This window comes from Cornus florida, unplaced genomic scaffold (genome assembly GCF_030987335.1).
Source record: "Cornus florida cultivar Cherokee Brave unplaced genomic scaffold, ASM3098733v1 CherokeeBrave_3.0.0_Hap2_Chr05, whole genome shotgun sequence".
NCBI lineage: Eukaryota > Viridiplantae > Streptophyta > Magnoliopsida > Cornales > Cornaceae > Cornus > Cornus florida.
This window is the reverse complement of record NW_026775575.1, coordinates 96,217,153-96,239,336: the sequence shown is the minus strand read 5'-3', so window position 1 is coordinate 96,239,336 and position 22,184 is coordinate 96,217,153. Positions and strand designations below refer to the sequence as shown.

Genomic DNA, 22,184 nt, shown 5'->3' with positions numbered 1-22,184 from the left:
GTCCAACGTCGAGATACTTCAATAACAAACTAAACTGCAACTCTGAACAATAAGCAAAGCGTGAAAGCTGATTTATCTTTCTTAGCCTTTTGTATACATAAAAATTATACTTATTGTTTTCATTAGCGTACATAATTGATGGGATATATACACTTTTATAAAGACAGCAAAAGTACCCATTTTTTTTTTATAATTTGATATTTATTTACTTAATCTTTAATTAATAAAATATATCATATGTTCAAATTATGTAAATAATTTTACAATATCATTTCACATTTTTCAATATGATTTTACAATATCATTTCACATTTTTCAATATGAATTGTGTTACAGCGATAGCTTGATACGACTGTTATCTCTCCCGAAATATTTGATATATAATATACATCATTGGAAATCGGAGGCCGCCGAATAGGAAATTTGTAAGCTTGGATATGATATGAATATCAATAGGAAATTTGTCAGCTTGGATATGATATGAATATCATGCATGATATTAGGAAGATGTCATTACACTCTTACTCATGCATCTCCGACTCTCCGTCACCCCCAAATTAAAAAAATGTGTTAGGTAACATTTTTCTATTTGATAAGGTTTAATTGAGACGGATAACATGTAATAAAGATTAGTTGAAACCGCTATTCCATGTATCCCATCAAGGAAAAAAAAAAATTCATTAAAAACTTTAGTTATCATATTAATAAGAAAAATTCCATTAAATGCACGGACAAATTTAAAATAAACTATACATACTACTCTCAAGAATCAATTTTTTTTTTTTCCCAAATATTTGGGAGAATATTAGGTTTATTTGTGATCGACAAGGAGCAATTCCAGTAGAAAGAGCGGAAAGAAGTAGTTTACCCAACCGAATTCAATAAAAGTCAATAGCTCTTAATGGCCATTCATGATTAGTTGGAACTCAATCAGTTAGTAAATCCTCTGATTTGGACGGTTGATTTGTTTTTTTAGCTCAAAACCCTAATATTTTAATAATATATTGAATATTCCATGGTTGTACCCATTTGGCGGTGCTCATAATGCCTATCGCAAGTTCCCAACCCTGAGATAACTAACTACTGCTATTAATTTTTTTTTTTTGTATTAATTAAAGTGGTTGATAGATTAGTAGGCCGTGATAGCGGCAGCTACTGATGAAGACGAAGGAATAGCCTAATTACATAGACTGTTTGCGAGTACAATCAAACCCTATTATTCATTAGGGTTTGAAAAATAAAAGAATTATGCTATATGTATGTGTGCTGTTTCCTGTTTGCATGTTATTCGGCTGAAGACTTGGACCAGTATATATATATATATATTAAAAAGATATAACGTTTTTATTTTATTTTATTTTTTATTAAAGCTATAAGTTGGTCCAGCTCATTATAGGACAGGCTCAATCTTTTGACATGAATAAACTTTATATTTAAATACATATGGTAGGTTATATGCTTTAGTCAAACCTTTCCCAACTCAAAATGTGTTATTCTAAATAAAAATTTGTAACAATTGTCATAAGAATGATAGGTGCGTTTAAAGAAGAATGAAAAATTAAAATTTACCCGATAAGAAACATCTACGAATCACAAAAAATGACAAATGCACCCTAAAATCAACTTATAAAACATTTAAAACAAACTTATTTAACTCAAGTCTGAAAAAAGTTACTAGAAATTAAGAAAATCCTAAAAACATCTAAAATCCATGGAAACTATCAAAATAAACACCAATCTAATAAATAAGATTTATTTATTATTTTTTTTTTATATATCCGGACAATCAATTGTGACAATACTCTTAAGAAAATTTAAACCCTCCACCTGTTAGATTGCATGCGACACGTCTCGTGGTCCGTTGCAGTATTTAGTTGGTTACATGTTGATTGAAAGTAACATCTTTCAAAGTTTGGTCTATAGTCTTACTTACAACTCAAGCATCGGACCATCCAGCGCCATAGACGGTGGCTGTTGTCAATGGGGTCAAATATATCAGCAGACACAAGTCTAACTCCACCCAAATTAGCTTTGTAGTGTATCAAAAAATGACACACATTTCATCCCATCATTCAATCCCTGCCGTATGATTCATTGAATCAAATTTAAGTAGCTATCAGTGCGAGTTTAAAACGGGTCGCTCCGTATTAAATGCCTCCTCACCAACACCTAGCGGTACACATTTAATGGAATTACACCATAGAAAAAGAAAAGTAAAGCACAAAAATGTGATAGAACATGCTCTCTTCTTATCCTACTTTCTCCTCCTAACAAAATATCAACAATATTGATGAGATTGAGATTGAGAGATGGTGGTGGTGGTGTTGGTGGATAGTCTGTTAAAGAAGACGTGAAGAAAGAGAGAAATTAAGAAAAGTACATTCATGTCCACAACAATCACGCCAAAAAGTTTTTTAGGCTCTTTTTGCATGGGATTTGGAATTCTAGTCAAATTCACGATACCTTCCATCTCCAACTCACACTTCTTTTCTCTCATTCGAATCCCATTTCACCCTCATGATTTTTAACCCTTCTCATGCAATATAGCTCTTATTATAGTTATATATAATATATACATATAGTTGTAAGGTATATATATATATATATATTATATGAGGAACACAGCTGCGAACGAGGTAATGATGGAGATAGAGGCAAACAAGCCGCAAGGGAATGGGTTGATAGTAGGAGGAGGGCTGAGTCCTCTGAGTGAGACTTTGTGGAAGGATAAGGCGAATGTGGAGTTGGTTGGGGATGTGTCGGCAAGGCTCACTTGGAAAGATCTGACTGTGATGGTCACTCTCAACGGTGGAGAAACACAGAATGTTCTTGAAGGTCTCACCGGTTACGCCGAGCCGGGAAGTCTCACTGCCCTCATGGGACCTTCCGGTTCCGGCAAATCTACTCTGCTTGATGCCCTCGCTAGTCGGCTAGCTGCCAATGCTTTCCTCTCTGGCACAATCCTCCTCAATGGTCGCAAGACCAAGCTCTCTTTTGGGACTGCTGTGAGTCACCTTATTTACTCTTCATATTTGTTAGATCTCACTTTTTTCGTGCACAATGCTATTCAGACCTAATAGTTTAATCGATGAGCTTAAAAAAAATAGCCTAGACTACCCGCTTAGACTATTAGGCCTAAAAATTATTATTATAATATTTGGTGCATATCCTTTTACCATGTTAATTACTGCAACATAGTTTAATTTAATTGTGTATTTGATCAAATTTAGGCCTATGTGACACAAGATGATAACTTGATTGGTACTCTAACGGTTCGAGAAACGATCTCGTACTCGGCTCAACTGCGTCTTCCTGATATGATGCCTAGGGCAGATAAGCTTGCATTGGTTGAGAGTACCATAGTAGAGATGGGCCTTCAAGATTGTGCTGATACCGTCATTGGGAATTGGCATCTACGTGGTATTAGTGGTGGAGAAAAAAGGAGGGTCAGCATTGGCCTTGAAATCCTGATGAGGCCAAGATTGCTCTTCTTGGATGAGCCTACCAGTGGACTTGATAGGTGCTCTGGGATAAATTTATCTTCATTCATTTCCATTTATATATATATATATATATTTATATTTATATTTGTCTCATGTTGTCTTTGTCTTATAATATATTGTTCTTGGGATACTGGATAACAAAACAGAACAGAACAGAATAGATAATTAATTTGTTTTGTTCTTTAGGATAAGACCAATTGTTGTATTGAACACTTAATTAGTACATATAATTCGGTTTATGGCAGTGCTTCGGCCTTCTTTGTTACACAAACATTGAGGGGTTTGTCTAGAGATGGAAGGACTGTGATAGCCTCCATTCATCAGCCCAGCAGTGAAGTTTTCGAGCTATTTGATCGGCTGTACTTGCTTTCGGGAGGCAAGACTATATACTTTGGCCAGGCTTCTGAAGCATATGAGGCAAGAATAAAAAAAAAAACCCCTAACACAAATTTAAAATGAATTACATTTGTTTTCAAGCAATGAAGATTATATATATGTTGGTTGTTATATTTGTGTAGTTCTTCGCACAAGCCGGATTCCCATGCCCCGCGTTGAGAAACCCCTCGGATCATTTTCTCAGGTGCATCAATTCAGACTTTGACAAAGTTAAGGCCACTCTGAAAGGTTCCATGAAACTAAGGGTATCCAATTCTTATTCAACCTTTTTTGTTACCAATGTTATTGTTACTTTTATTTAGGCCATGTTAACTATATGTCCTTATTGTTCGTATTGAATACCTATGATTTGTGGTTCAATAGGGAATAATTTGTCACAAAATTAATTTTTGGCCTGTCCTGGCTAATTAGTGCTCGGAATTTTGTTTCTGACCAGTTTGAGACAAGTGATGATCCTGTGGAGAAAATCACTACAGTTGAAGCTATCCGAACTCTTGTTGACTTCTATCAGTCTTCACAGTACTATTACTCAGCAAGAGAAAGAGTCGATGAAATATCCAAATTTGTAAGTAGTATTGTTCAATGTATGCTTCCTTAATTAATTTAACATCTGATATATAACCTTCTATAGGTTTAATTAGCCAATATATATTCTAAAATCACCATTCTGTATGTTGGTGATGAAATCTCAATTGATTGTGTGTTGCAGAAAGGAACCGTGCTAGAATCTGGAGGGAGTCAAGCAAGTTTCTTCATGCAGTCATTTACCCTAACCAAACGTTCGTTCATCAACATGTCAAGGGACTTCGGATATTACTGGCTCAGGCTTGTGATTTACATTGTGGTTACTATCTGCATCGGAACCATATATTTGGATGTTGGGACAGGTTACACTTCCATTCTGGTATGTACTTTCATTTCCCTCCAAGGACATTAATTCTGAATGCTTCTCCAATTTGGATTTCAATTTGTTGAATATACTTTAATATAGGGGAAATACATTAAAAAATAATAATAGGAATAGTTATAATCACAAACTTAATACATAATAGATATTCTTAATAAAAAAGAAAATTTGAACAGGGCATTTGAGCCTGTTTAACCAGAGAACTTGTCAATTGATACCGGTAATCATGGAACCAAAGAGGAAGAAATTTAACCTTAAACATGGACATTTATTTGCATTATCCCACATATGTGTACGATTGAGTTGCAACCAAATTATATATTAGAATGAGAAAATATTTTTAACTAAGGAAACTAAATTCATTCATAGGTGTAGTGATGTTGGTTTTTTGTTTGCTCTGAGACAGGCTAGGGGTGCTTGTGCCTCTTTTGTATTCGGCTTTGTCACGTTCATGTCAATTGGTGGATTTCCTTCCTTTGTGGAAGATATGAAGGTGATTTTCACAGTCTAAACATGCAACTAAAGCTGTGATTCATTTACAAAACAACAAATGGCCATTTCATTCCTGCAGGTTTTTCAAAGAGAGAGGCTGAATGGCCACTACGGTGTGACTTCATTTGTCATCAGCAACACATTATCCGCGATGCCATTTCTGATTCTGATCACCTTTCTCTCCGGAACTATCTGCTATTTCATGGTCCACCTCCACCCTGGCTTCGAACATTATGTATTCTTCGTGTTGTGCCTCTATGCCAGTGTCACCGTCGTTGAGAGCTTGATGATGGCCATTGCTAGTATTGTCCCTAATTTCCTCATGGGTATCATTATAGGGGCTGGAATTCAGGTTTGTGTATTACCATATAATATAGTGCTTATTAGTTCATACATTAGTCCATTTATACAGATATTCATGTCTTTTTTGTTTTTTGTTTTTTAATTTTATTTAGGGAATATTTATGCTAGTCTCTGGGTACTTCAGACTCCCAAATGACATCCCCAAGCCATTCTGGCGTTACCCAATGTCTTATATCAGTTTCCACTTCTGGGCTCTACAGGTAAATATATTTAGCATATGCTAATATTTTATGAATGAAATGTGCTATCAAAGAGCTTCAATGTTTAATTCAACATATATTTAGCAAACTATAGTACTTTATGAATGAAATGTGCCGTCCAAGTGCTTCAATGCTTGCTTCAACTTAAATTTACAACAGGGGCAATACCAAAATGATCTAAAAGGCCTGATTTTCGACAACCAGACACCTGATCAGCCCAAAATTCCTGGTGAATACATATTGGAATATGTGTTCCAGATTGACGTGAACCGATCAAAATGGGTGGATCTTAGTGTTCTCTTCGCCATGATTATCATCTATCGCATCTTCTTCTTCTTAATGATCAAGGTCAATGAGGATGTGACTCCTTGGATCAGAGGTTACATGGCCAGGAGAATAATGCAGCAGAAGAGTGGGAATCTGAATACTACAGTGGCTCCGTATGGTCTCAACCATTCTCCTTCTTTGAAGAATTACGTGGCCAATCGTGCAACTACTGGAGCTAGTAAGAGCTAGAAGACTGATCAGTACAACAATATGTTTTCTGGAAAAAAAGGAAGAAGAATGTATCGAGTTATTTGATATTCAGTCCATATTTTGGCTCTTTGTTTAACTTCAAAATTACACTTAAATAGTATGTAGTGAGATATTTGATTTACAGAGATAATGGTTTGGGAAATAGGGGAGACAAAAAAAAAAATATTGGAATGAGAAAGTTTCAGTCATGATAATGGTAAAATCAAAGCTCCTTCTGCTCTATGCAATTGTTGTCTGAACTGTCACCATTGCAATCAATCTGATTGCTTTCATTGGTCTACCCGGGTAGTTGGGGGTGCACACGATATGGTTCCATGCTTAAATTTGAAATAAAACAGTAGTTTTTTGGAAATTAGAACTAAAACAGTTAGAGATGAAGTCGAATCGTGAAAGGCTGATTTGATTCGGTTTAGTTTTGAATCACGGGTATCTTTTGAAATTATTATTAGAATAATTGATTTACTTTTTAGGACGTGCTAAATCGGAAATAAATCAATAGTTTCTTGAAAATTGAAACTAAAACAGTTTATAAAGAATCGTGAAAGATTGATTTGATTCGGCTTAGTTTTGAATTATGGATATCTTTTGAAATTGTTGTTGGAACAATCGGTTTACTTTATATATATATTGTGAGAACAAACTCAACATCAATCATACCGATACCAAAGCAAATACAAGTTTATAATTTGCACAAGAACTAATAAAGCTCCCAACCGAGAAATAAAATGTGCTATTTGTAATCTAAAAACATGGGTTATTATTCTATTTTTCTAAAATAAATATGAAATTCAAAAGTTATCGGATAACAAATTACATAAATGCAAAAATAAAATAGCTCAAACGTGAAACAAATGATCTAATATATATATATATATATATATAGTTTACGGTTTGATTCGGTCCTAAATTTCCTCAAAGCGAAACTTGACTCCAAAAGAACTGAATTAAAATAACGACTTGATTTGATTAGTTTCCTAACATTTTTTTTTTTGGTGTACCCGTACTGAACAACATGAAGATAAATTTGGGAAATTTTTTAGCACTCACTCGCCAAAGGTCACAGCAAAATGGTTTTGTGCACCGGCTTTTAATTTCTCAACATCCAAATAGTATGAAAATTTTAAAAACTAAATTCTTAATTTTTTTTTTTTTTAAATTACATGTTACAAAACAATTAACTTAGAAAATAATAACTTAATTTTCATAACTCTTAAATATATATATTACGACCAACGTTTTTTTTTCTTTGTCTTTGTTTCTTAATTAACAAAATACGAGATCATGAATTTCCATTTTTATTTATTTCATTTCCCCTCCTGCGATCCAAAGCATTTTCTTGCTCTCTGTCTCACTCGACTCTCTTGCTTTCTATACAACTGAGAAATTTTACATACATGCAGTTATACAAACATTATACAGGGACTACACGCACAAAACACACACAGCACGAAAGACCTCAACAACCCTAGACGCCATTAAAGCTGAACCTTGGAGCTTGAAACCATATCTGTCGCTGCTAAAATCTCTCTCATTCTCTCATATAAGTTCAAGCCCTAACAGGGAAGGTCGCAGTATGCGTCATTAAAGGTAATTTCAATTTCAATTTTAGTTTAGAAAAAAAAAAAAATCATTTTTTCAAAATTTTCAATTTTGAAATTATTGTTTGTATATGTGCGTGTTTATGTGTATACTTATGTGTGCGCCTTTCATTGTAAATGTGTCTATATATGTTGTATTTTGCGTGCGTATATGTGTATGTATACAAATGTATATGCATTACTGAATTTTTTTCTTGATTTCTAAAATAATTCCAAAATTCCCATGTTTCATAAAGTGTTTTTTGGTTTTTCATAAAGCAATTCTTCCTTAAAATATTTCCAGCACTTCTTTATTTCAATGTAGCTTCAAATAAAGCCTTTGGAAAATGTTTCTCTTTTATGTTCTAAAAAAGAAACAATTCTAAAAGAATCATTCTTTTTCTAATACATTTTTCTTCAAACATGTTCGATATTTTCTCTGTCTTCATTACCAGAGCTGCTTAAGCTCAACAATTTCTAAGAAATTGTTTCATGTCTTGCTTTACTTTTATTTATAATTTTGAGTCAAGTTTCTCTAATGGTATAGTCGATCCAATTTCAAACACTAGTCCTTAAAAGACACTGAATAATATGTAGTATGTTTTTGTATAATACTTGCACCATTTGGTTATCACACAACAGTTGATAATTTTAGCTTTTATGTTAAATGAGATCTAACCGCATTGGCTTACACTGCCACAATACCAATCATCTGCAGTTTCATAGAAATTAGAGATGGTATAGAGATTTTCAAACAACTTAAGCAGTCTAAGAAAGCAAAGTGAAAATGAGAGCACTCATTGGACCTCTGTGTCGGCGAGGTTTACAATGGAGAAGATCATTCTGCAAGGACAACATCGATGGCGATGGATTTCAGAGTTCAAAGGTCAAAATTTTCGATCGTCATCTCAAACGCAAACAAGTTAAGTCCTTAACTCAAATAAATGTAACAATAATAATTGTTAATCATAACATTTCTTCCTTCTTCTTTTTTTTATTTTTATTTTATTTGAAATAAGATTTCCATTAGTTTCTGTTTGGTTACTTGGAAATGTGACAGAAATAAATGTTTTGAAATTCATTTTCTGGAGCCTCAGAGAACAAAGTTCCTATTTGTCTCAAGTCTGCCTAATGTATAACTCTGCTGCTGAGTTTACCTTTACTAAATTCTTTGCTCCCTCCACGTCTTTTCTGGGAAATTATATGCAACAATTTGCAGTGAAACCAAATCAGTAGAAATTGAATGGGGACCATAATCAGATTTGTAAAAATTCCAAGATTTTGTTTCAGATTCGAGCAGTTGTGATTCTTTCTGTTGTTTTTTTTTTCAAATAGTCATTTTGATGGATCCTAATGTTGCAATCAAGTTTTTGAATTAAATGCACTGAGGATCTTTTTTATTTTCAAAAATTTTTCATTAATATTTTTATTGGACCAGACGTACATACATTATTTGGCAAACACATTATTAACAATGTGTTTAAGTTTCCAATTAGTTGTGCCATGTCAGTTTCTGATAGTGCTTAATAGTGTTTCCATAATCTGCCCAGTATCTTGAGTTTTCCCATAGTGTTTGAAATCATTCAGAGCACTTAACATGAAGTATCATCTTCGAGTCTTTAGAATTGCAGTCATCCATTGGAGCAAATTTTTTTTGCTGAATGATAAAAACAACAATCAAGTTTTTTTGGCCAATTTGATCAGCTAGGTAGGGTCTGTAATTATTATTATTAGTTTTCAATAAATAAGATTATAATAGAAAGTGTTCAAAAGAGGAACGCATCCTGGGCACTTTACAAGGCCAAAGCCAAAGAAAGGGTCCAACGAACCCAAGGAACCCAAAAAATCAACAATCTCCTCTATAGATTTACAATTTCTCCCCATAACCCAACTAAAAAGAGAACTAATGACAAGAAATTTCAAAGTCCCAATGGAAGATTCCTCCCCGTCGAAAGATCTTCTATTCTGCTCCTTCCAAATGCACCACCAAACACAAAAGGGAACCGCCCACCAAAATTCACGAGCATGGGCTCCCACAAAATAGCCTCTCCAAGCGTCAATCAAACCCCGCATAACCCAATGGATGCTGAACAAACCAAAAATAATTCTCCAGCAGTCGTAAGCCACGGGGCAATGCAAAAAAAGATGATCCGCCGACTCCCCATCTTTCTTACACATACAACACCTGTGATTGGACTTGTGGACTCTCTCCCTTTGTTATGATTGTAATTTGTTCCTTTCTCTTGTCACAGTTGTTATTTTCTTTAATTTTGTTTAATTTATATATCTGTCTTTAGGTTTCAAGTTCTTGGTTTTAATGTTAATCTTTTTGACTAGCAGCGTGACCGGGCTGCATGGTTGATGTCTCCGAAGGATTCTTTTGTTGATACTGTGGCTGAGAATCTATTGGATCGATTGGAGGTAGTAAGCTTATTTGCCACTTGAATTATCTGTCCATCTCTTGTTGATAATGTAGCAAGCTTCCTTGGGATTTATATTAAATATCCATCCAGTCTACTAAAGACATATACGCGGTGGAAGTTGTAGACTGCCGCTGTCGTTATTCTTACTGTTGCCATAGTATTATTCAAAGACTGAAACTGTAGCTTGTTTTAAGGAACCATAGATCTTTGAATTGGCTTACATAACAACATAATGCTACAGCTTTTTTCAGCACAAGGTGATTTATGTATAATACTTTGTTCATGACAAACTATGTAACCTCCAATTCGATGATAAACAGTTTTCATTATCTATTCCGGATGTTTTCATTTTGAAATGATAATTTTTTTGGTTTGATATTCTTTTCTGTCTGTTTTCTTGGTTCATGTATTGAACTAAATGTTTGATTATAATTACGGTAAAAAATCCAAGGTTTTTGTGGAAGTAATAATAAATAAATAAATAAATTCAAGAAAATAGTAAAAAACTGACAACAACAATCACAAACCACATAATTTGTGTGTTTTATTGATTTAGGGCTACAACCCAATGCAACCTGGCCAGAGAAAAATCCACTAATGTGGAATAAAATCTTTTTTATTTGCCAATTGAAATGCACTGAAACTCTCTTCGGAACCCAACAAAGGCCCGATAATTTTGCTTTATTAGCGTTTGGTTAAATTCTCAAACCAGCAATGAGAAAGGGAGAGGCGGGGCAATCCTTTAGTTTTGGGACTTTGACTATAAATTGCTACAATAAGTGCAAATGGATTGCAAAAGGTACTCCTTCATACCCACCTGTCCTTAGGTGGGGCTACAGTTTATTGATTGTACTATCTCTTTCGCTAGAACCTCTTTGCATCATTTAATAAAGTGTTACACTCAAAATACATTCCATGAATAAGCTGTCAACATGATAATATGTGCTTGTGTTCCTTGCCAATTCCACTGATAGTTCATGGTCGGCTATTACCAGTGCTATTCTAGGATTTGCATTTGGAAGTTTCACACCAGCTGTTAGGTTGAATTATACAATCTCACTGATAGTTCATGATCGGCTAGAAAATTCTTATACTGATATCATTGAATTATTCTCAGTAACATAACTAAGCATAATTACTACCAAAATAAAGCCCATGGGTCATTTTGTTTTTTTCCCAAGAGAAGTTGTTTCATGGGTCATTTCTATGTCAAGGCTATAAAATTCCAAATACCTCTGACCCAACAAATGTTGAAAGAGAGATTTGCATTTGGAAGTTTCACAGCAGGTGTTGGGTTATACAATCTCGAATGATCAGCTAGGAAATTCTCAAACTGATATTATTGAATTATTCTCAATAACATAACTAAGAATAATTACTACCAAAATAAAGCCCATGGGTCATTTCTATGTCAACGCTATAAAATTCCAAATATCTTTGACCCAACAAAAGTTGAATAAGAATCAACCATGTGCTAATATAATTGAAATTAAATAAGGCCCAACTTAAACAGAAGCTTGATTGTTGATTAAGAGAGGTTGAAAGTGGTACTTGTCTTAAAATCGGACTAATTCCTAAGTTATCTCTCTTTTTTAATTTTGCTACTTCTAAAGCCTCTTATGGGCTGCATTACTTTACTTTTGCAAGATGTGGCATACTTCAGAACCTCGAATCTCAGAGGGATGAAAAAATATCTTCTTGTGCTCCTATCTCTTTAGCTATTTGGGGACTTTGGTTGGATATCCATGCCTGGAATTCGCAATATCTATATTGCAAGTCTAAAATAAACTTTAGACTAGCCACTCCAACCCCCACATGCACACATGTAATGTACTCCCCTAGAGTGTAGGAAGAGATTTTCATTCCTTATATATTATTGCATGTCTTTCTAAATACACAGGTATTTATCTGCATATTACATGTTGAAAGTAACAACACTCTTTAGACCTCTTTTAAAGTAATTACCAAATGATGTGTAATGTGAATAATATGTACTGCCACTTGCAACTTTTTAAGAATAAAATAATAATTCCTGCCTCCTATATTACTCCTTAGTCTGTGTGGAAATAATATTTCTAGAATCAAGATTAAATGTAGTGAAAGATGATGAAACTTCTAAAATTTCAAATTGGACCATAATAATAAGTTTTCACTCTGTAAGTCCAAGGATTGTGTTTATGGAACTGTTGCATCTTTTTGTGTTGTTTAAGGTTTTATTTTTTAATTTTTTAATTAATTATATATATGTATATATATGTATTCTGTTTTTGTAGGATTGCAAAAAGACATTTCCTACAGCGTTATGTTTGGGGGGTTCCTTGGAAGCTGTTAGGCGTTTGTTACGTGGGCGCGGTGAGAGCGTAATTTTATTTTTGAAAGTACTAACCATGCCTGTTGTTTTGGAACAGTGATTGGTATGTTACTACAGCGGTAAGAAATATACAAAATGCAAGTTCAAGAAAAAAAGATATTGGGGGACGTTGGGTATTAGTTCCAGTAGATGCGTAGTAGGTAGAGTATTAAGATAATTTATGTTGCTTGTTTGTCATACAAATCCAGTATACTGCCATTGTTTTTCATGAGTCATTTTTAAGGTGAAATTTTTTATTTTTCAAAAGACAAATTTCGAAATACACTTAAACATAGAGAAATCTGGTAAGCTGTGGGTGAGAAAAAACAGTTTAACTCAATAATGTATGTGCATGAAGGAACTTATAAATGTAATTATATGCTCACAAAGATACGTTCTAATTATGATATGATCAATATGGATTTCACTCTATCATACCCACACTTTGAAATATGGTAATGTGTAACAAATGAATGCACACAGATGTCCAAAAAGTTGTTGCCGTAGTCACAAATATGATGACAGATCATATTGTCAACTACAAACGCCTATGCCTTCATATATAATTGAACAGTTGTTGCTTATACAAGGTAAATTTGGCTTGAAATTTGATGTGTGTGTTTTTGGAATTGTAAGTAATAAGGGCATAACGTGTGCACTTGTGCGCATTCTCTCACAAGCACATGTTTTAATATATGATGCTGGACCGATATATACTTGGGATAAAACTTATTACTAAGCCCCTCTAACTTTTCGTGGAAATAGGTGAGCCTATTTTTTATTAATACCCCCTCTTATGCTTGTCTGGCTTGCTGAATATCACATTGATCAGATAGTTGTGGCTGTTGAATGCGTTAAGTCATACAGCTTTCATTAAAATAAAAATTTAAAGTCTAATTTAGTGGATATGTGGATAAGGCAGCTTTTGGTCTCTGATGGACTTGATATTTAGGCGTGTGGTAATAGAAAGTTCAAACCAAGTGTAAGTCAATCCTAGTTCTCTCTTTCTCTCTTATTCTTCTGTAACAATTGCTATTCTTTCATCTCCCAATGAATTTTCATCAAACCCATACTCTATTGAATAGATTTTTTGTTCTTGGTCATCATGCATGCTAACAAATATTGAATTTTAAATAAATGGGGTAACCCCAATCTGCGATCACATCAATATTTGCTTGCATGATATAGTGAGGGGTACATTTAATCCACATATGAACTTCATGAAATATTAATGGTGTAGAAAGTTATTAAAGGTGTATAGGAATGATTTTATCTATGAGTATCTCACTAAATGTGCCAAACAAAGGTGCTCAAACCCTGTTTTTACCGTGGACCAATAATTTGCTATAAATAAACAGAAGTATCCAAAGTGGTTGGCAAGGGTGCACTGAGTAGTGGGTAGTAGTACACCACCTCTACCATGTTTGACAGCCCAAACTTTTAGCATTACACCATATAATATCCCTTCAGTCATTTTTTCATGTAATGTACGTATGATCATATTAAAGTCTACTTAATTTATATTGGATTTGGATTTGGTCAGGTTGCACTAGCCCTCATGCAAGCAAACTCAACCTTGGGTTAATATGGCATTTCTCAGCAGAAGTCCAAAACTAGTTTTAAAACCATCATTATTGTAGGCTGGTTGCAATCGGGTTGGTTGCTTAAACCTAAATGTCTGTGGCTCAAGTCCCTAGCAGCAAAAAATAAAGATCACTAGTTTAAAGACCGCAGCTCAAGCTTGCTGTGCTTTTCAGGTTGTATTGGGTTTAACCCATGTTGCATCTTAGTGGCTTCCAATCTTATAATTTTCATTTTCATGATCCCTGTTGTACCCTGTGTTGAGTCTCAAACTGTATTTTATTGCGTCGGACCCAACTCAACCTGCATGCTGTATATCCTTAATTCTTTATAGTTCATGGTGAACAATGTCATCCGGTCATATGAGATATTTGAGGAAATCTGTTCCTTCGGTCATTTGTGAAAAACTATGCCTTTATTCATTAGTACAATTGCTGAAAGCATGATTCATTTGAATGATTGGATAAAAAGATTGCTATTACTGCAGTAATTTTTTTAGAACAATACTTTATAAATACTCTTTTTATGTCAGGTGCCATCGAAAAGCTAATTATGATGGATACATCATATGACATGGTGAAAATGTGTAAAGAAACTGAGCAAGATGTGTCCAGTAAGAGCATTGAAACATCATTTGTGGTTGGTGATGAAGAATTTTTGCCTTTAAAAGAAAGGTATGCAGAATTAGCTGTCTATATGGATCTACATTGTAAACTAATTTATTTACCCAAAAAAATATATTGTAAACTAATTTGATATATTCTGTCCTAAATTCTTGTCCAAAGTACTTGGAGGAAATCTTAATATACATGCTAATAGCTAGTTCTTTGGATGTGAAGTTCTGTAGATCTGGTAATCAGTTGCTTGGGGCTCCATTGGACGAATGATCTTCCTGGAGCCATGATACAGGTATCTGCTTCTGTTGCTGCTAGTATTTGGATTACTATTACTGAATTACAAATAGTATACTTATTTTTCTTGTTATGAAGTTTACTTTTTTCCCAAAAGTTATAAAAAAAAAAAATGATTTTATAATTTTTCGTTTAGTATGTCAAAGACATATCTTCATGTTTGTTGTATTTATGACAGAGTAGGCTGGCATTGAAGTCTGATGGCCTATTTTTGGCAGCTATTCTTGGTGGAGAAACATTAAGGTTTATTCCTTTTATTTTTTATATTTTAAGTGAATGAAATATTTCAATGTAAGAAACCCTTTCTTTTTTTTTTTTTTTTTTTTGCTTGGATTATGACTAGGGAACTGAGAATAGCATGCACTGTAGCACAAATGGAGCGGGAAGGAGGCATCAGTCCACGATTATCACCCTTGGCACATGTATATATTTGGCTGCATTCTTACCTCATTATGCTGTAAAATGACTTGAAAATTCAGCACACTTTTGATATGGAGTGGATTTCTTCTTTTGCATGCAAGCGTATAACTTTTTTATGTACAATTTTCTTTAGCACGTGTTCAGCTTCCATAGTTCAATTGCTTTTGCATAAACTTTTGTTTTTGAGTAAATGACATTTGGATTAGTGGAGAAGTTCAAATTTGTTTTATGGTTCCAATAATGATCAAATTTCAAATAAAGTCTGACGTATCAGTTTCAGTCCTTGAAGTCCAACCTGAAATTGAGATTCTACCTTTTGTGCTCATTATGGACACCAAAAATGGGAGTTTGGCACATAATTATACAATTTTGAACACGCATGCATTATGTTTACAAGGTTGAATTTTTTTCCCTCTTTGAATTCTATAGCTATTTCTTGATCATGCGAGCCAATCAATATGATTAGGAGCCAAGACATAATTCCAGATTATATTTGGTAGCTATGGAATTAGGACCTTGGCGCAATGGTAAAGTTGCTCCATTATGACCCGGAGGTCACAGGTTCAAAACAACAAATAGCCTCTTCACTTACAGGGAGGTAAGGTTGCGTACATCAAACCCTCTTTTGACCCCGCAATGGCGGGGGTCTCGTGCACTGCGTTAGCTATGGATTGTGTCATCAATATTTATAGCTTCTTTCTCTCCTCATTCTGTTCTGTATATATGCTTGGAAGCTTAAAAATATTTAGGTTGAATCTCATATTCAAAGTATTTTTTGTTAGTTTCCCTTTTTTTCTTTTCTTTTTCTTTCTTTTTTGGTAGTGAAGATCTATTGATGGCATCAAAAGATAATTCTTGCAACAGCTAGCTTCTCTGCAACTCTCTTTCCGTTTGTGTTTATTTTTTATTTTTATTTTCTATATCTGTCTATTCCAATATCTTTGTTTCTGAAGAGTGCCTTTTTATCTTTCAGTATGGGGGCTATTCAACGTCAATTTGTTTGTCATTAGAGTTTTTTGTCTCGATTGATTGGTTTAAATCTTTTTATATTATGGTTTTATCAGAAATTTGGATAATCAAGTGGGGGGCAATTGTAAATTTTTACTGCATATTATTATTTTTCAAAAAAAATTCTCTTTTTGATGCTTTCTTCTTATACATTTTGCTGTGGTTTATAATTTTTTATTGCATATTGTGATGTTGTAATAGCCCACTCCACCACATGGTTTGATATTGTCCGCTTTGGCCCGAGCCCGCACAATTTTGTTCTTGGGTTTTACTCCAGAAGGCCTCATACCATTTGGGAGATAGAACATGTGGGATTGTGCAACCTGTAGCTCACCCAGTGCCTATTCACGCCCGCCCACATCACACCTGCTCACATAGGTTGCCACAATCAACCCCCTTTAGGGGGCCCAACGTCCCCGTTGGCCACACTTTCGGCTAGGATCCGGCTTTGATACCATTTATAATGACCCACTCCACCACATGATATGATATTCCCTGCTTTGGGCCTGAGGCCACACAGTTTTGTTCTTGAATTTTACCCCAAAAGGCTTCATTCCATTCGGAGATAGCACCAATACATATAAGCAACCCACCTTCACCTTTCCCGGGCGATATGGGATTGTGCAACCTGTAGCTCGCCCAGTGTGGTAACTCGCCTAGTGCCCATTCACGCCAGCCCACATAGGTTGCCACAGATGTTGTGGCTTGAATTTTGTTTTGCGAACTGGTTTTGACCCGGGAAAAGGGCTTTGTGTGGGTTTTCTGACCTTTTTTTCTCTTACGCATTGTGGACCCAGTTCTAGAATTCTTTGTAGCCCAGTATAAAAGGGCGTTTAGGGTTTGGGGTGGGCCAAGAGAGAACACTGAAAACTGCAGGAAAGAGAGTGAGAGAGTGCTAGGGTTTGGGAGTTGAAACTTGTGATCTTCTGATTTTCGCAATGAAATCTTTCACCGGATCTTCATTGTAGACGTAGGCTTATGCCAAACCACATAAATCTTTGTATACTTTGTGTGTAGTGTTGCCGTGATTCTTGATTGTGTTCTTGGTTCGCGGTATTTGTCGTAACATATATGTTGCAGTAGTTGCTTCAGCTTTTGTAACTTGAACAATCTTATGCAAATTCTTACTGCGCATTATTCTTTTCCTTTTAACTTTTCTCTTTTTCGTCTATATTTTCTTCTAACTCCTGTTGCTGCGGTTGCTCTGGCTTTTTCTACGTCAAACAATCTTCTCATGCATTTTCTTTCTTTTTTCCTATATTATTGCTTAAAAGTAGATCTTTAAATCTCTAGATGTTTTATTCTTATGTGGTTGCATTGCTGTGACTGTCAGTTATTGCCAAGGTACTTTTGGTTCATTTTTTAAATTATTATTGTTCATTATTATCTGTCATGTGGTTCTAAGCTGACATTCTTGGTCATTTTATTTAGGTGCGTGATGCGGGGAATCTTTTGACTAGGGCAGGCTTCACTCTTCCAGGTGTTGATGTTGATGAATACACTGTTAGATATAAAAGTGGTGAGCATTTTCATCCTGTAATTTAACTTTGTAAAATGAAAAAAAAAAATTAATAGGAAAAAAAAAAAAGAAAAAGAAAAATAAATTTTATGTTCTTTGTGAATTATTTGTGATGATGCAATTCAAACTATAGGTGTGTTATCCTAGGAGTGATTCCTATTTTATTCTCCTACTTTTCTTCGTTATTCCACACTTCAATGATTCTTATCCTCAATCAGACCTTATGTGACACCCGCACTTAGATGATCCATAAATCCTCAATCAGAACTTGTGTGACACCCGCACTTAAAGCAACTATGTTTAACATGAATCATTATTGCTAATAAATATGTTAGTTGAAATTTACATTCTTCCTGAGTGGGAATTCATATAAACTACGAATGCTTATTGCTTGTAGATATGTTGGTTGTAATTTTGTGGCATGGAAAACTTCAATTATTTATTTTTTAAAATAATGCAACAATGTAATTATTGTTAGTTGTCGAACTTTGATGTCTTATCATATCCCAGTTAAGGTGTGTAGTAGAGGAAGGATAGTGGTTTTTGAAAAGTTGTGAACAGTCCTTTGTAAATCATTTGTTCTTTCACCAACTGGTATTCATTACTTTTATCCTTGTCAGCTCTTAAATTTGCATTAATTTTTCTTCTTTTTTTGTAATTCACTTGTCTATTAGGAAACACTTGTTTTGCTTCTTTATTTTGCTACATCTGAAAACTGAATGCTATGATGAAAAAGAAGGTTAATTTCAATGATTTTTAGGAGAGATTGCTTACATTCTCATCTCATATATCACATTTTGTTATTCTTGGTGTAGCTCTTGAACTGATAGAGCATCTGCGATCAATGGGTGAAACTAATGCTCTTTTACAAAGGAAGAATGTAAGATATACTGGAAAATGGCATTCATATTTTTGGACAAATTTGTATCCTTGTGTATTTTAAAAATTAAAGAGTATTGCCTGTTTTATAATTTCATCGAATAACTTTTATTTAAATTTCCCCAATAATGTTAGATCTTAAAGAGAGAGACAGCCCTGGCAACTGCAGCCGTTTACGAGTCAATGTTTGCAGAAGAAGATGGCACCGTCCCTGCAACCTTTCAGGTGCAATAAAGTACTGCCTTTAGAAAGTGTGTTTTTTTTTATTTATTTAGTTAGCGTATTGTCAGCTTCGTCTTATTATTATTATTTTTTTCCCTTCCTTTTGGATCACTACTAAAATTCTAAAAATTAAAAGATGACAAAAGACGAATGTTGTTAGCAAGAAAGGAACTGATATGTGGTCACAGGCACTAACACAAGCACTGTCTCGATTCTCAGACATGTGGTGTAATGGATGGTATGTAATGGTGTCAGCCATTACGATTGTGAGGTCAAAATGAACAAATATGTTACTTTTAACTCCACGATGTCATAGAAACATGTTCTTAATGATTTCTAATGGATTTTATTGAATATTTAGAAGTATTTTAATATGAGTAATGGCCTGTAAATTAAACTTTAAGGTGTTAGCGATAGAAGTTTACTAATATCTGTTTAATTGATTTTATCGAATATATTTGCATTATTTCAAATTTTTTAATATACTTTTTACTCATTTGAATAAAAGTTCACTAATATCTATTTAATTTAACTTTAAGGTGTAAACATTATGAATATATTTGCACTGTCCCCATGGGCAGCCTATTTGATTATATTGGTACAGTACATGTCCACGTTCTTATTTTTTTATTTTTTATTTTTGTTAAAATCCACGTCCTTATTTGAGATAGTGAGATACAATTGAATATATTGCCACTTTGCCTTACACCAGTTGGAACTTAAATGTAATAATACTAAAACATACCTTGGAAAATCAGAAGTTTTGGACCACCAATACTTCGCAAAAAGTTTGAACTACTAAAGTATCAAGTTATTGTTAATATGTCATTATAGTTATTAATGTTGTATATTCTACGGTAGTTAGCTTGTTACAGATGATGCATAATGTGAAAATTTAATGATTATTGAGTAGGGAAATGTACTTGCACTGCAATTGCTACTTCTTTTCTTCATTTTTTTTCTCCCTAAAAGGTACTATTACACTCTACTTTCAAGAGGTAACTGTGTCACTTATTTTATTTAAAAATCACGTGGAGTGCAAGAGCAACGAGTATCACACCCCTTTGAATAAAAGAAATGAATTTACACTAAAATATCTGTTTTTATTGTGATATATATATATTTTCCTTTCTGGAGCAGCTCTGGACATTAATATATTTACAGAACAAAGCTCCCTCTCTCTCAGCATGCTATTTATACTTTTTGTGGTTGCTTCGATCCTTTTTCATGCTCTATCTGTATTCCCCGTAAAACCAGTATGTGAGGTAAAATTTACTCACGACAGATATATGCCTCGATAATTAACTTTATTATGCCAGCTTTTATTCTGAATAGACAAATGTAGAAGTGAAGAAAATTTGATTTTTTCATGGCTTTCTTTTCTTGTGTAGTTGGCAACTAATGAAGAAGCAATAAATTAGAAATTCTCTCTGCATTTCACATTTCTCGTCCGTGGGCACTTTTTTTTTGCGCAGCATTGCTAGCAAAAAGAGAGAATATCTTTTATCTGGCCTAAATTTCCTTCTATGTTTTTTTTTTTTTTCCGTGCCAACCTGTTTTGTTTTGTGCATCCTAACCCTGCTTGAGCTTTGTAGGTTATCTACATGACAGGGTGGAAGGAACACTCTTCTCAGCAGAAGCCTAAAAGTAGGGGGTCTGCAACAGTTTCATTCAAAGACATCCAGGACAAATTCGGCAATAGTAGTGGTGGCTGACGCTCTCTTTCTCTATGTTTATATCAGTTTTTAACTCTGATTTCTGTGTTTTATTTATTTCTTCCTTTCGGCAAACGATATGTGAACTTTCCTCAAACAATAAGTTCAATTTCTAATGTATTAATCACTAAAATTTCGCATTCTAGTTTTGTTGAATAGAACAGTGAGCCCTTGCACCATTGGAACTTTTTGGGGGACAGGTTTTGGCCAACAGGTTTCATATTTTAAAACCAGTTCAACTTTTTAAATTTTGATGCACTGGTCGAACATAGTTCAAAGAGAAGTGCATTAGTCTAACATGTCTATTTAATGGTGATTTTTAAGTTCTCATACTATGTATGTCTAGAGCACAGAATTGACATCCAAAATGCCAATTTTGCACTCCCGAGCACAACATTAGTATTCTTCGAAAATCTTCTGTTTTTAAAAAATAATAATTCTTTATATAAAAGTTTTGTTTGTATTGTATATTAGTCAGATTTTATAGAGAGAAGTGATTGAGTGCTTTTTAAAGACAGAAAAATATGCAGGATAATTTATTAGAATTTTTCCTTGATTCTTTCGAGTTAATAAGTAGAGAGAGAAAAACTTGCAGAATAATTTATTAAAAATTTTCCTTGATTCTTTTGAGTTTATATATTATACTTACATTTATAATATTAAATAAGCAAAATATAAAAAAGAAAGCGCCTAAATTTTTTTTCTTATAAAATGTTTTATAAGGAACATTTTTTCATGCAGGATGTTTTCTTTATTTTTTATTTTCCAGTGTTTGACAGAGGCTTTAAAAATATTTTGTCAGAAAATATTTCGGGTGTTTGGCTTCTAAAAGTGTTTTTATATTAAAATAAATTTTTTTATTTGAGTCATTGATTATCCAATTTCTCTCTTACATATCAATTGATCAAATTATTTCTATTCTAACAATAATAATTATTTGATAAGAAATATAAAAAAATAATCTTAATTTTTGAGAAATGATAAGCTTTGATTTTTTATTTTTTCTCTCTACTTTGCGTTCACTTCATAAGATTTTAGAATGCAAGTACTGCATCACTTCTTAAAGTTTTAAAAACGTAGTATTACATGTTAATCACTAAGCCAATAATAATAAAAAAAATATATAACCATAAAAATAAATTAAAAAAATATAACAATAAACAACTGTGGCTATTGAAGTG

General features: G+C 33.8%; 2 protein-coding genes across 3 annotated transcripts; both read left to right on the top strand.

The window, feature by feature from the left end:
* Positions 1 to 2,218: 2,218 nt before the first annotated feature.
* LOC132307776 (ABC transporter G family member 11) lies at positions 2,219 to 6,620 on the top strand. Its single transcript, XM_059805639.1, has 10 exons — positions 2,219 to 3,005; positions 3,231 to 3,520; positions 3,749 to 3,920; positions 4,022 to 4,144; positions 4,336 to 4,464; positions 4,609 to 4,803; positions 5,213 to 5,299; positions 5,378 to 5,650; positions 5,754 to 5,861; positions 6,021 to 6,620. Exons 1-10 carry the CDS (start codon positions 2,613 to 2,615, stop codon positions 6,375 to 6,377), a joined length of 2,127 nt encoding a protein of 708 aa, XP_059661622.1. The 5' UTR covers positions 2,219 to 2,612; the 3' UTR covers positions 6,378 to 6,620.
* Positions 6,621 to 7,640: 1,020 nt separating this feature from the next.
* Positions 7,641 to 21,143, top strand: LOC132307775 (putative methyltransferase At1g22800, mitochondrial). 2 transcript variants are annotated; one of them, XM_059805638.1, is made up of 12 exons: positions 7,641 to 7,985; positions 8,694 to 8,897; positions 10,316 to 10,396; positions 12,672 to 12,750; positions 14,862 to 15,003; positions 15,169 to 15,238; positions 15,419 to 15,483; positions 15,584 to 15,662; positions 18,100 to 18,187; positions 19,003 to 19,067; positions 19,202 to 19,301; positions 20,884 to 21,000. In XM_059805638.1, exons 2-11 carry the CDS (start codon positions 8,763 to 8,765, stop codon positions 19,298 to 19,300), a joined length of 903 nt encoding a protein of 300 aa, XP_059661621.1. In that variant the 5' UTR covers positions 7,641 to 7,985; positions 8,694 to 8,762; the 3' UTR covers position 19,301; positions 20,884 to 21,000. The 2 variants fall into 2 exon arrangements, with proteins under 2 accessions (XP_059661621.1, XP_059661620.1); XM_059805637.1 differs by having other exon boundaries at positions 7,642 to 7,985; positions 19,202 to 19,291; positions 20,884 to 21,143.
* The last annotated feature ends 1,041 nt before the right edge of the window (positions 21,144 to 22,184 follow it).

Excerpts from the sequence above, each read along its gene's own strand:
- LOC132307775 (XM_059805637.1), top strand. The coding sequence starts at position 8,763 with ATGAGAGCACTCATTGGACCTCTGTGTCGGCGAGGTTTACAATGGAGA. Across the intron at positions 15,484-15,583 it reads CTTGGTGGAGAAACATTAAG|GGAACTGAGAATAGCATGCA; the intron begins GTTTATTCCTTT and ends GATTATGACTAG. Across the intron at positions 18,188-19,002 it reads CACTGTTAGATATAAAAGTG|CTCTTGAACTGATAGAGCAT; the intron begins GTGAGCATTTTC and ends TTCTTGGTGTAG.
- LOC132307776 (XM_059805639.1), top strand. The coding sequence starts at position 2,613 with ATGAGGAACACAGCTGCGAACGAGGTAATGATGGAGATAGAGGCAAAC. Across the intron at positions 5,651-5,753 it reads TTATAGGGGCTGGAATTCAG|GGAATATTTATGCTAGTCTC; the intron begins GTTTGTGTATTA and ends AATTTTATTTAG. Across the intron at positions 5,862-6,020 it reads TCCACTTCTGGGCTCTACAG|GGGCAATACCAAAATGATCT; the intron begins GTAAATATATTT and ends AATTTACAACAG.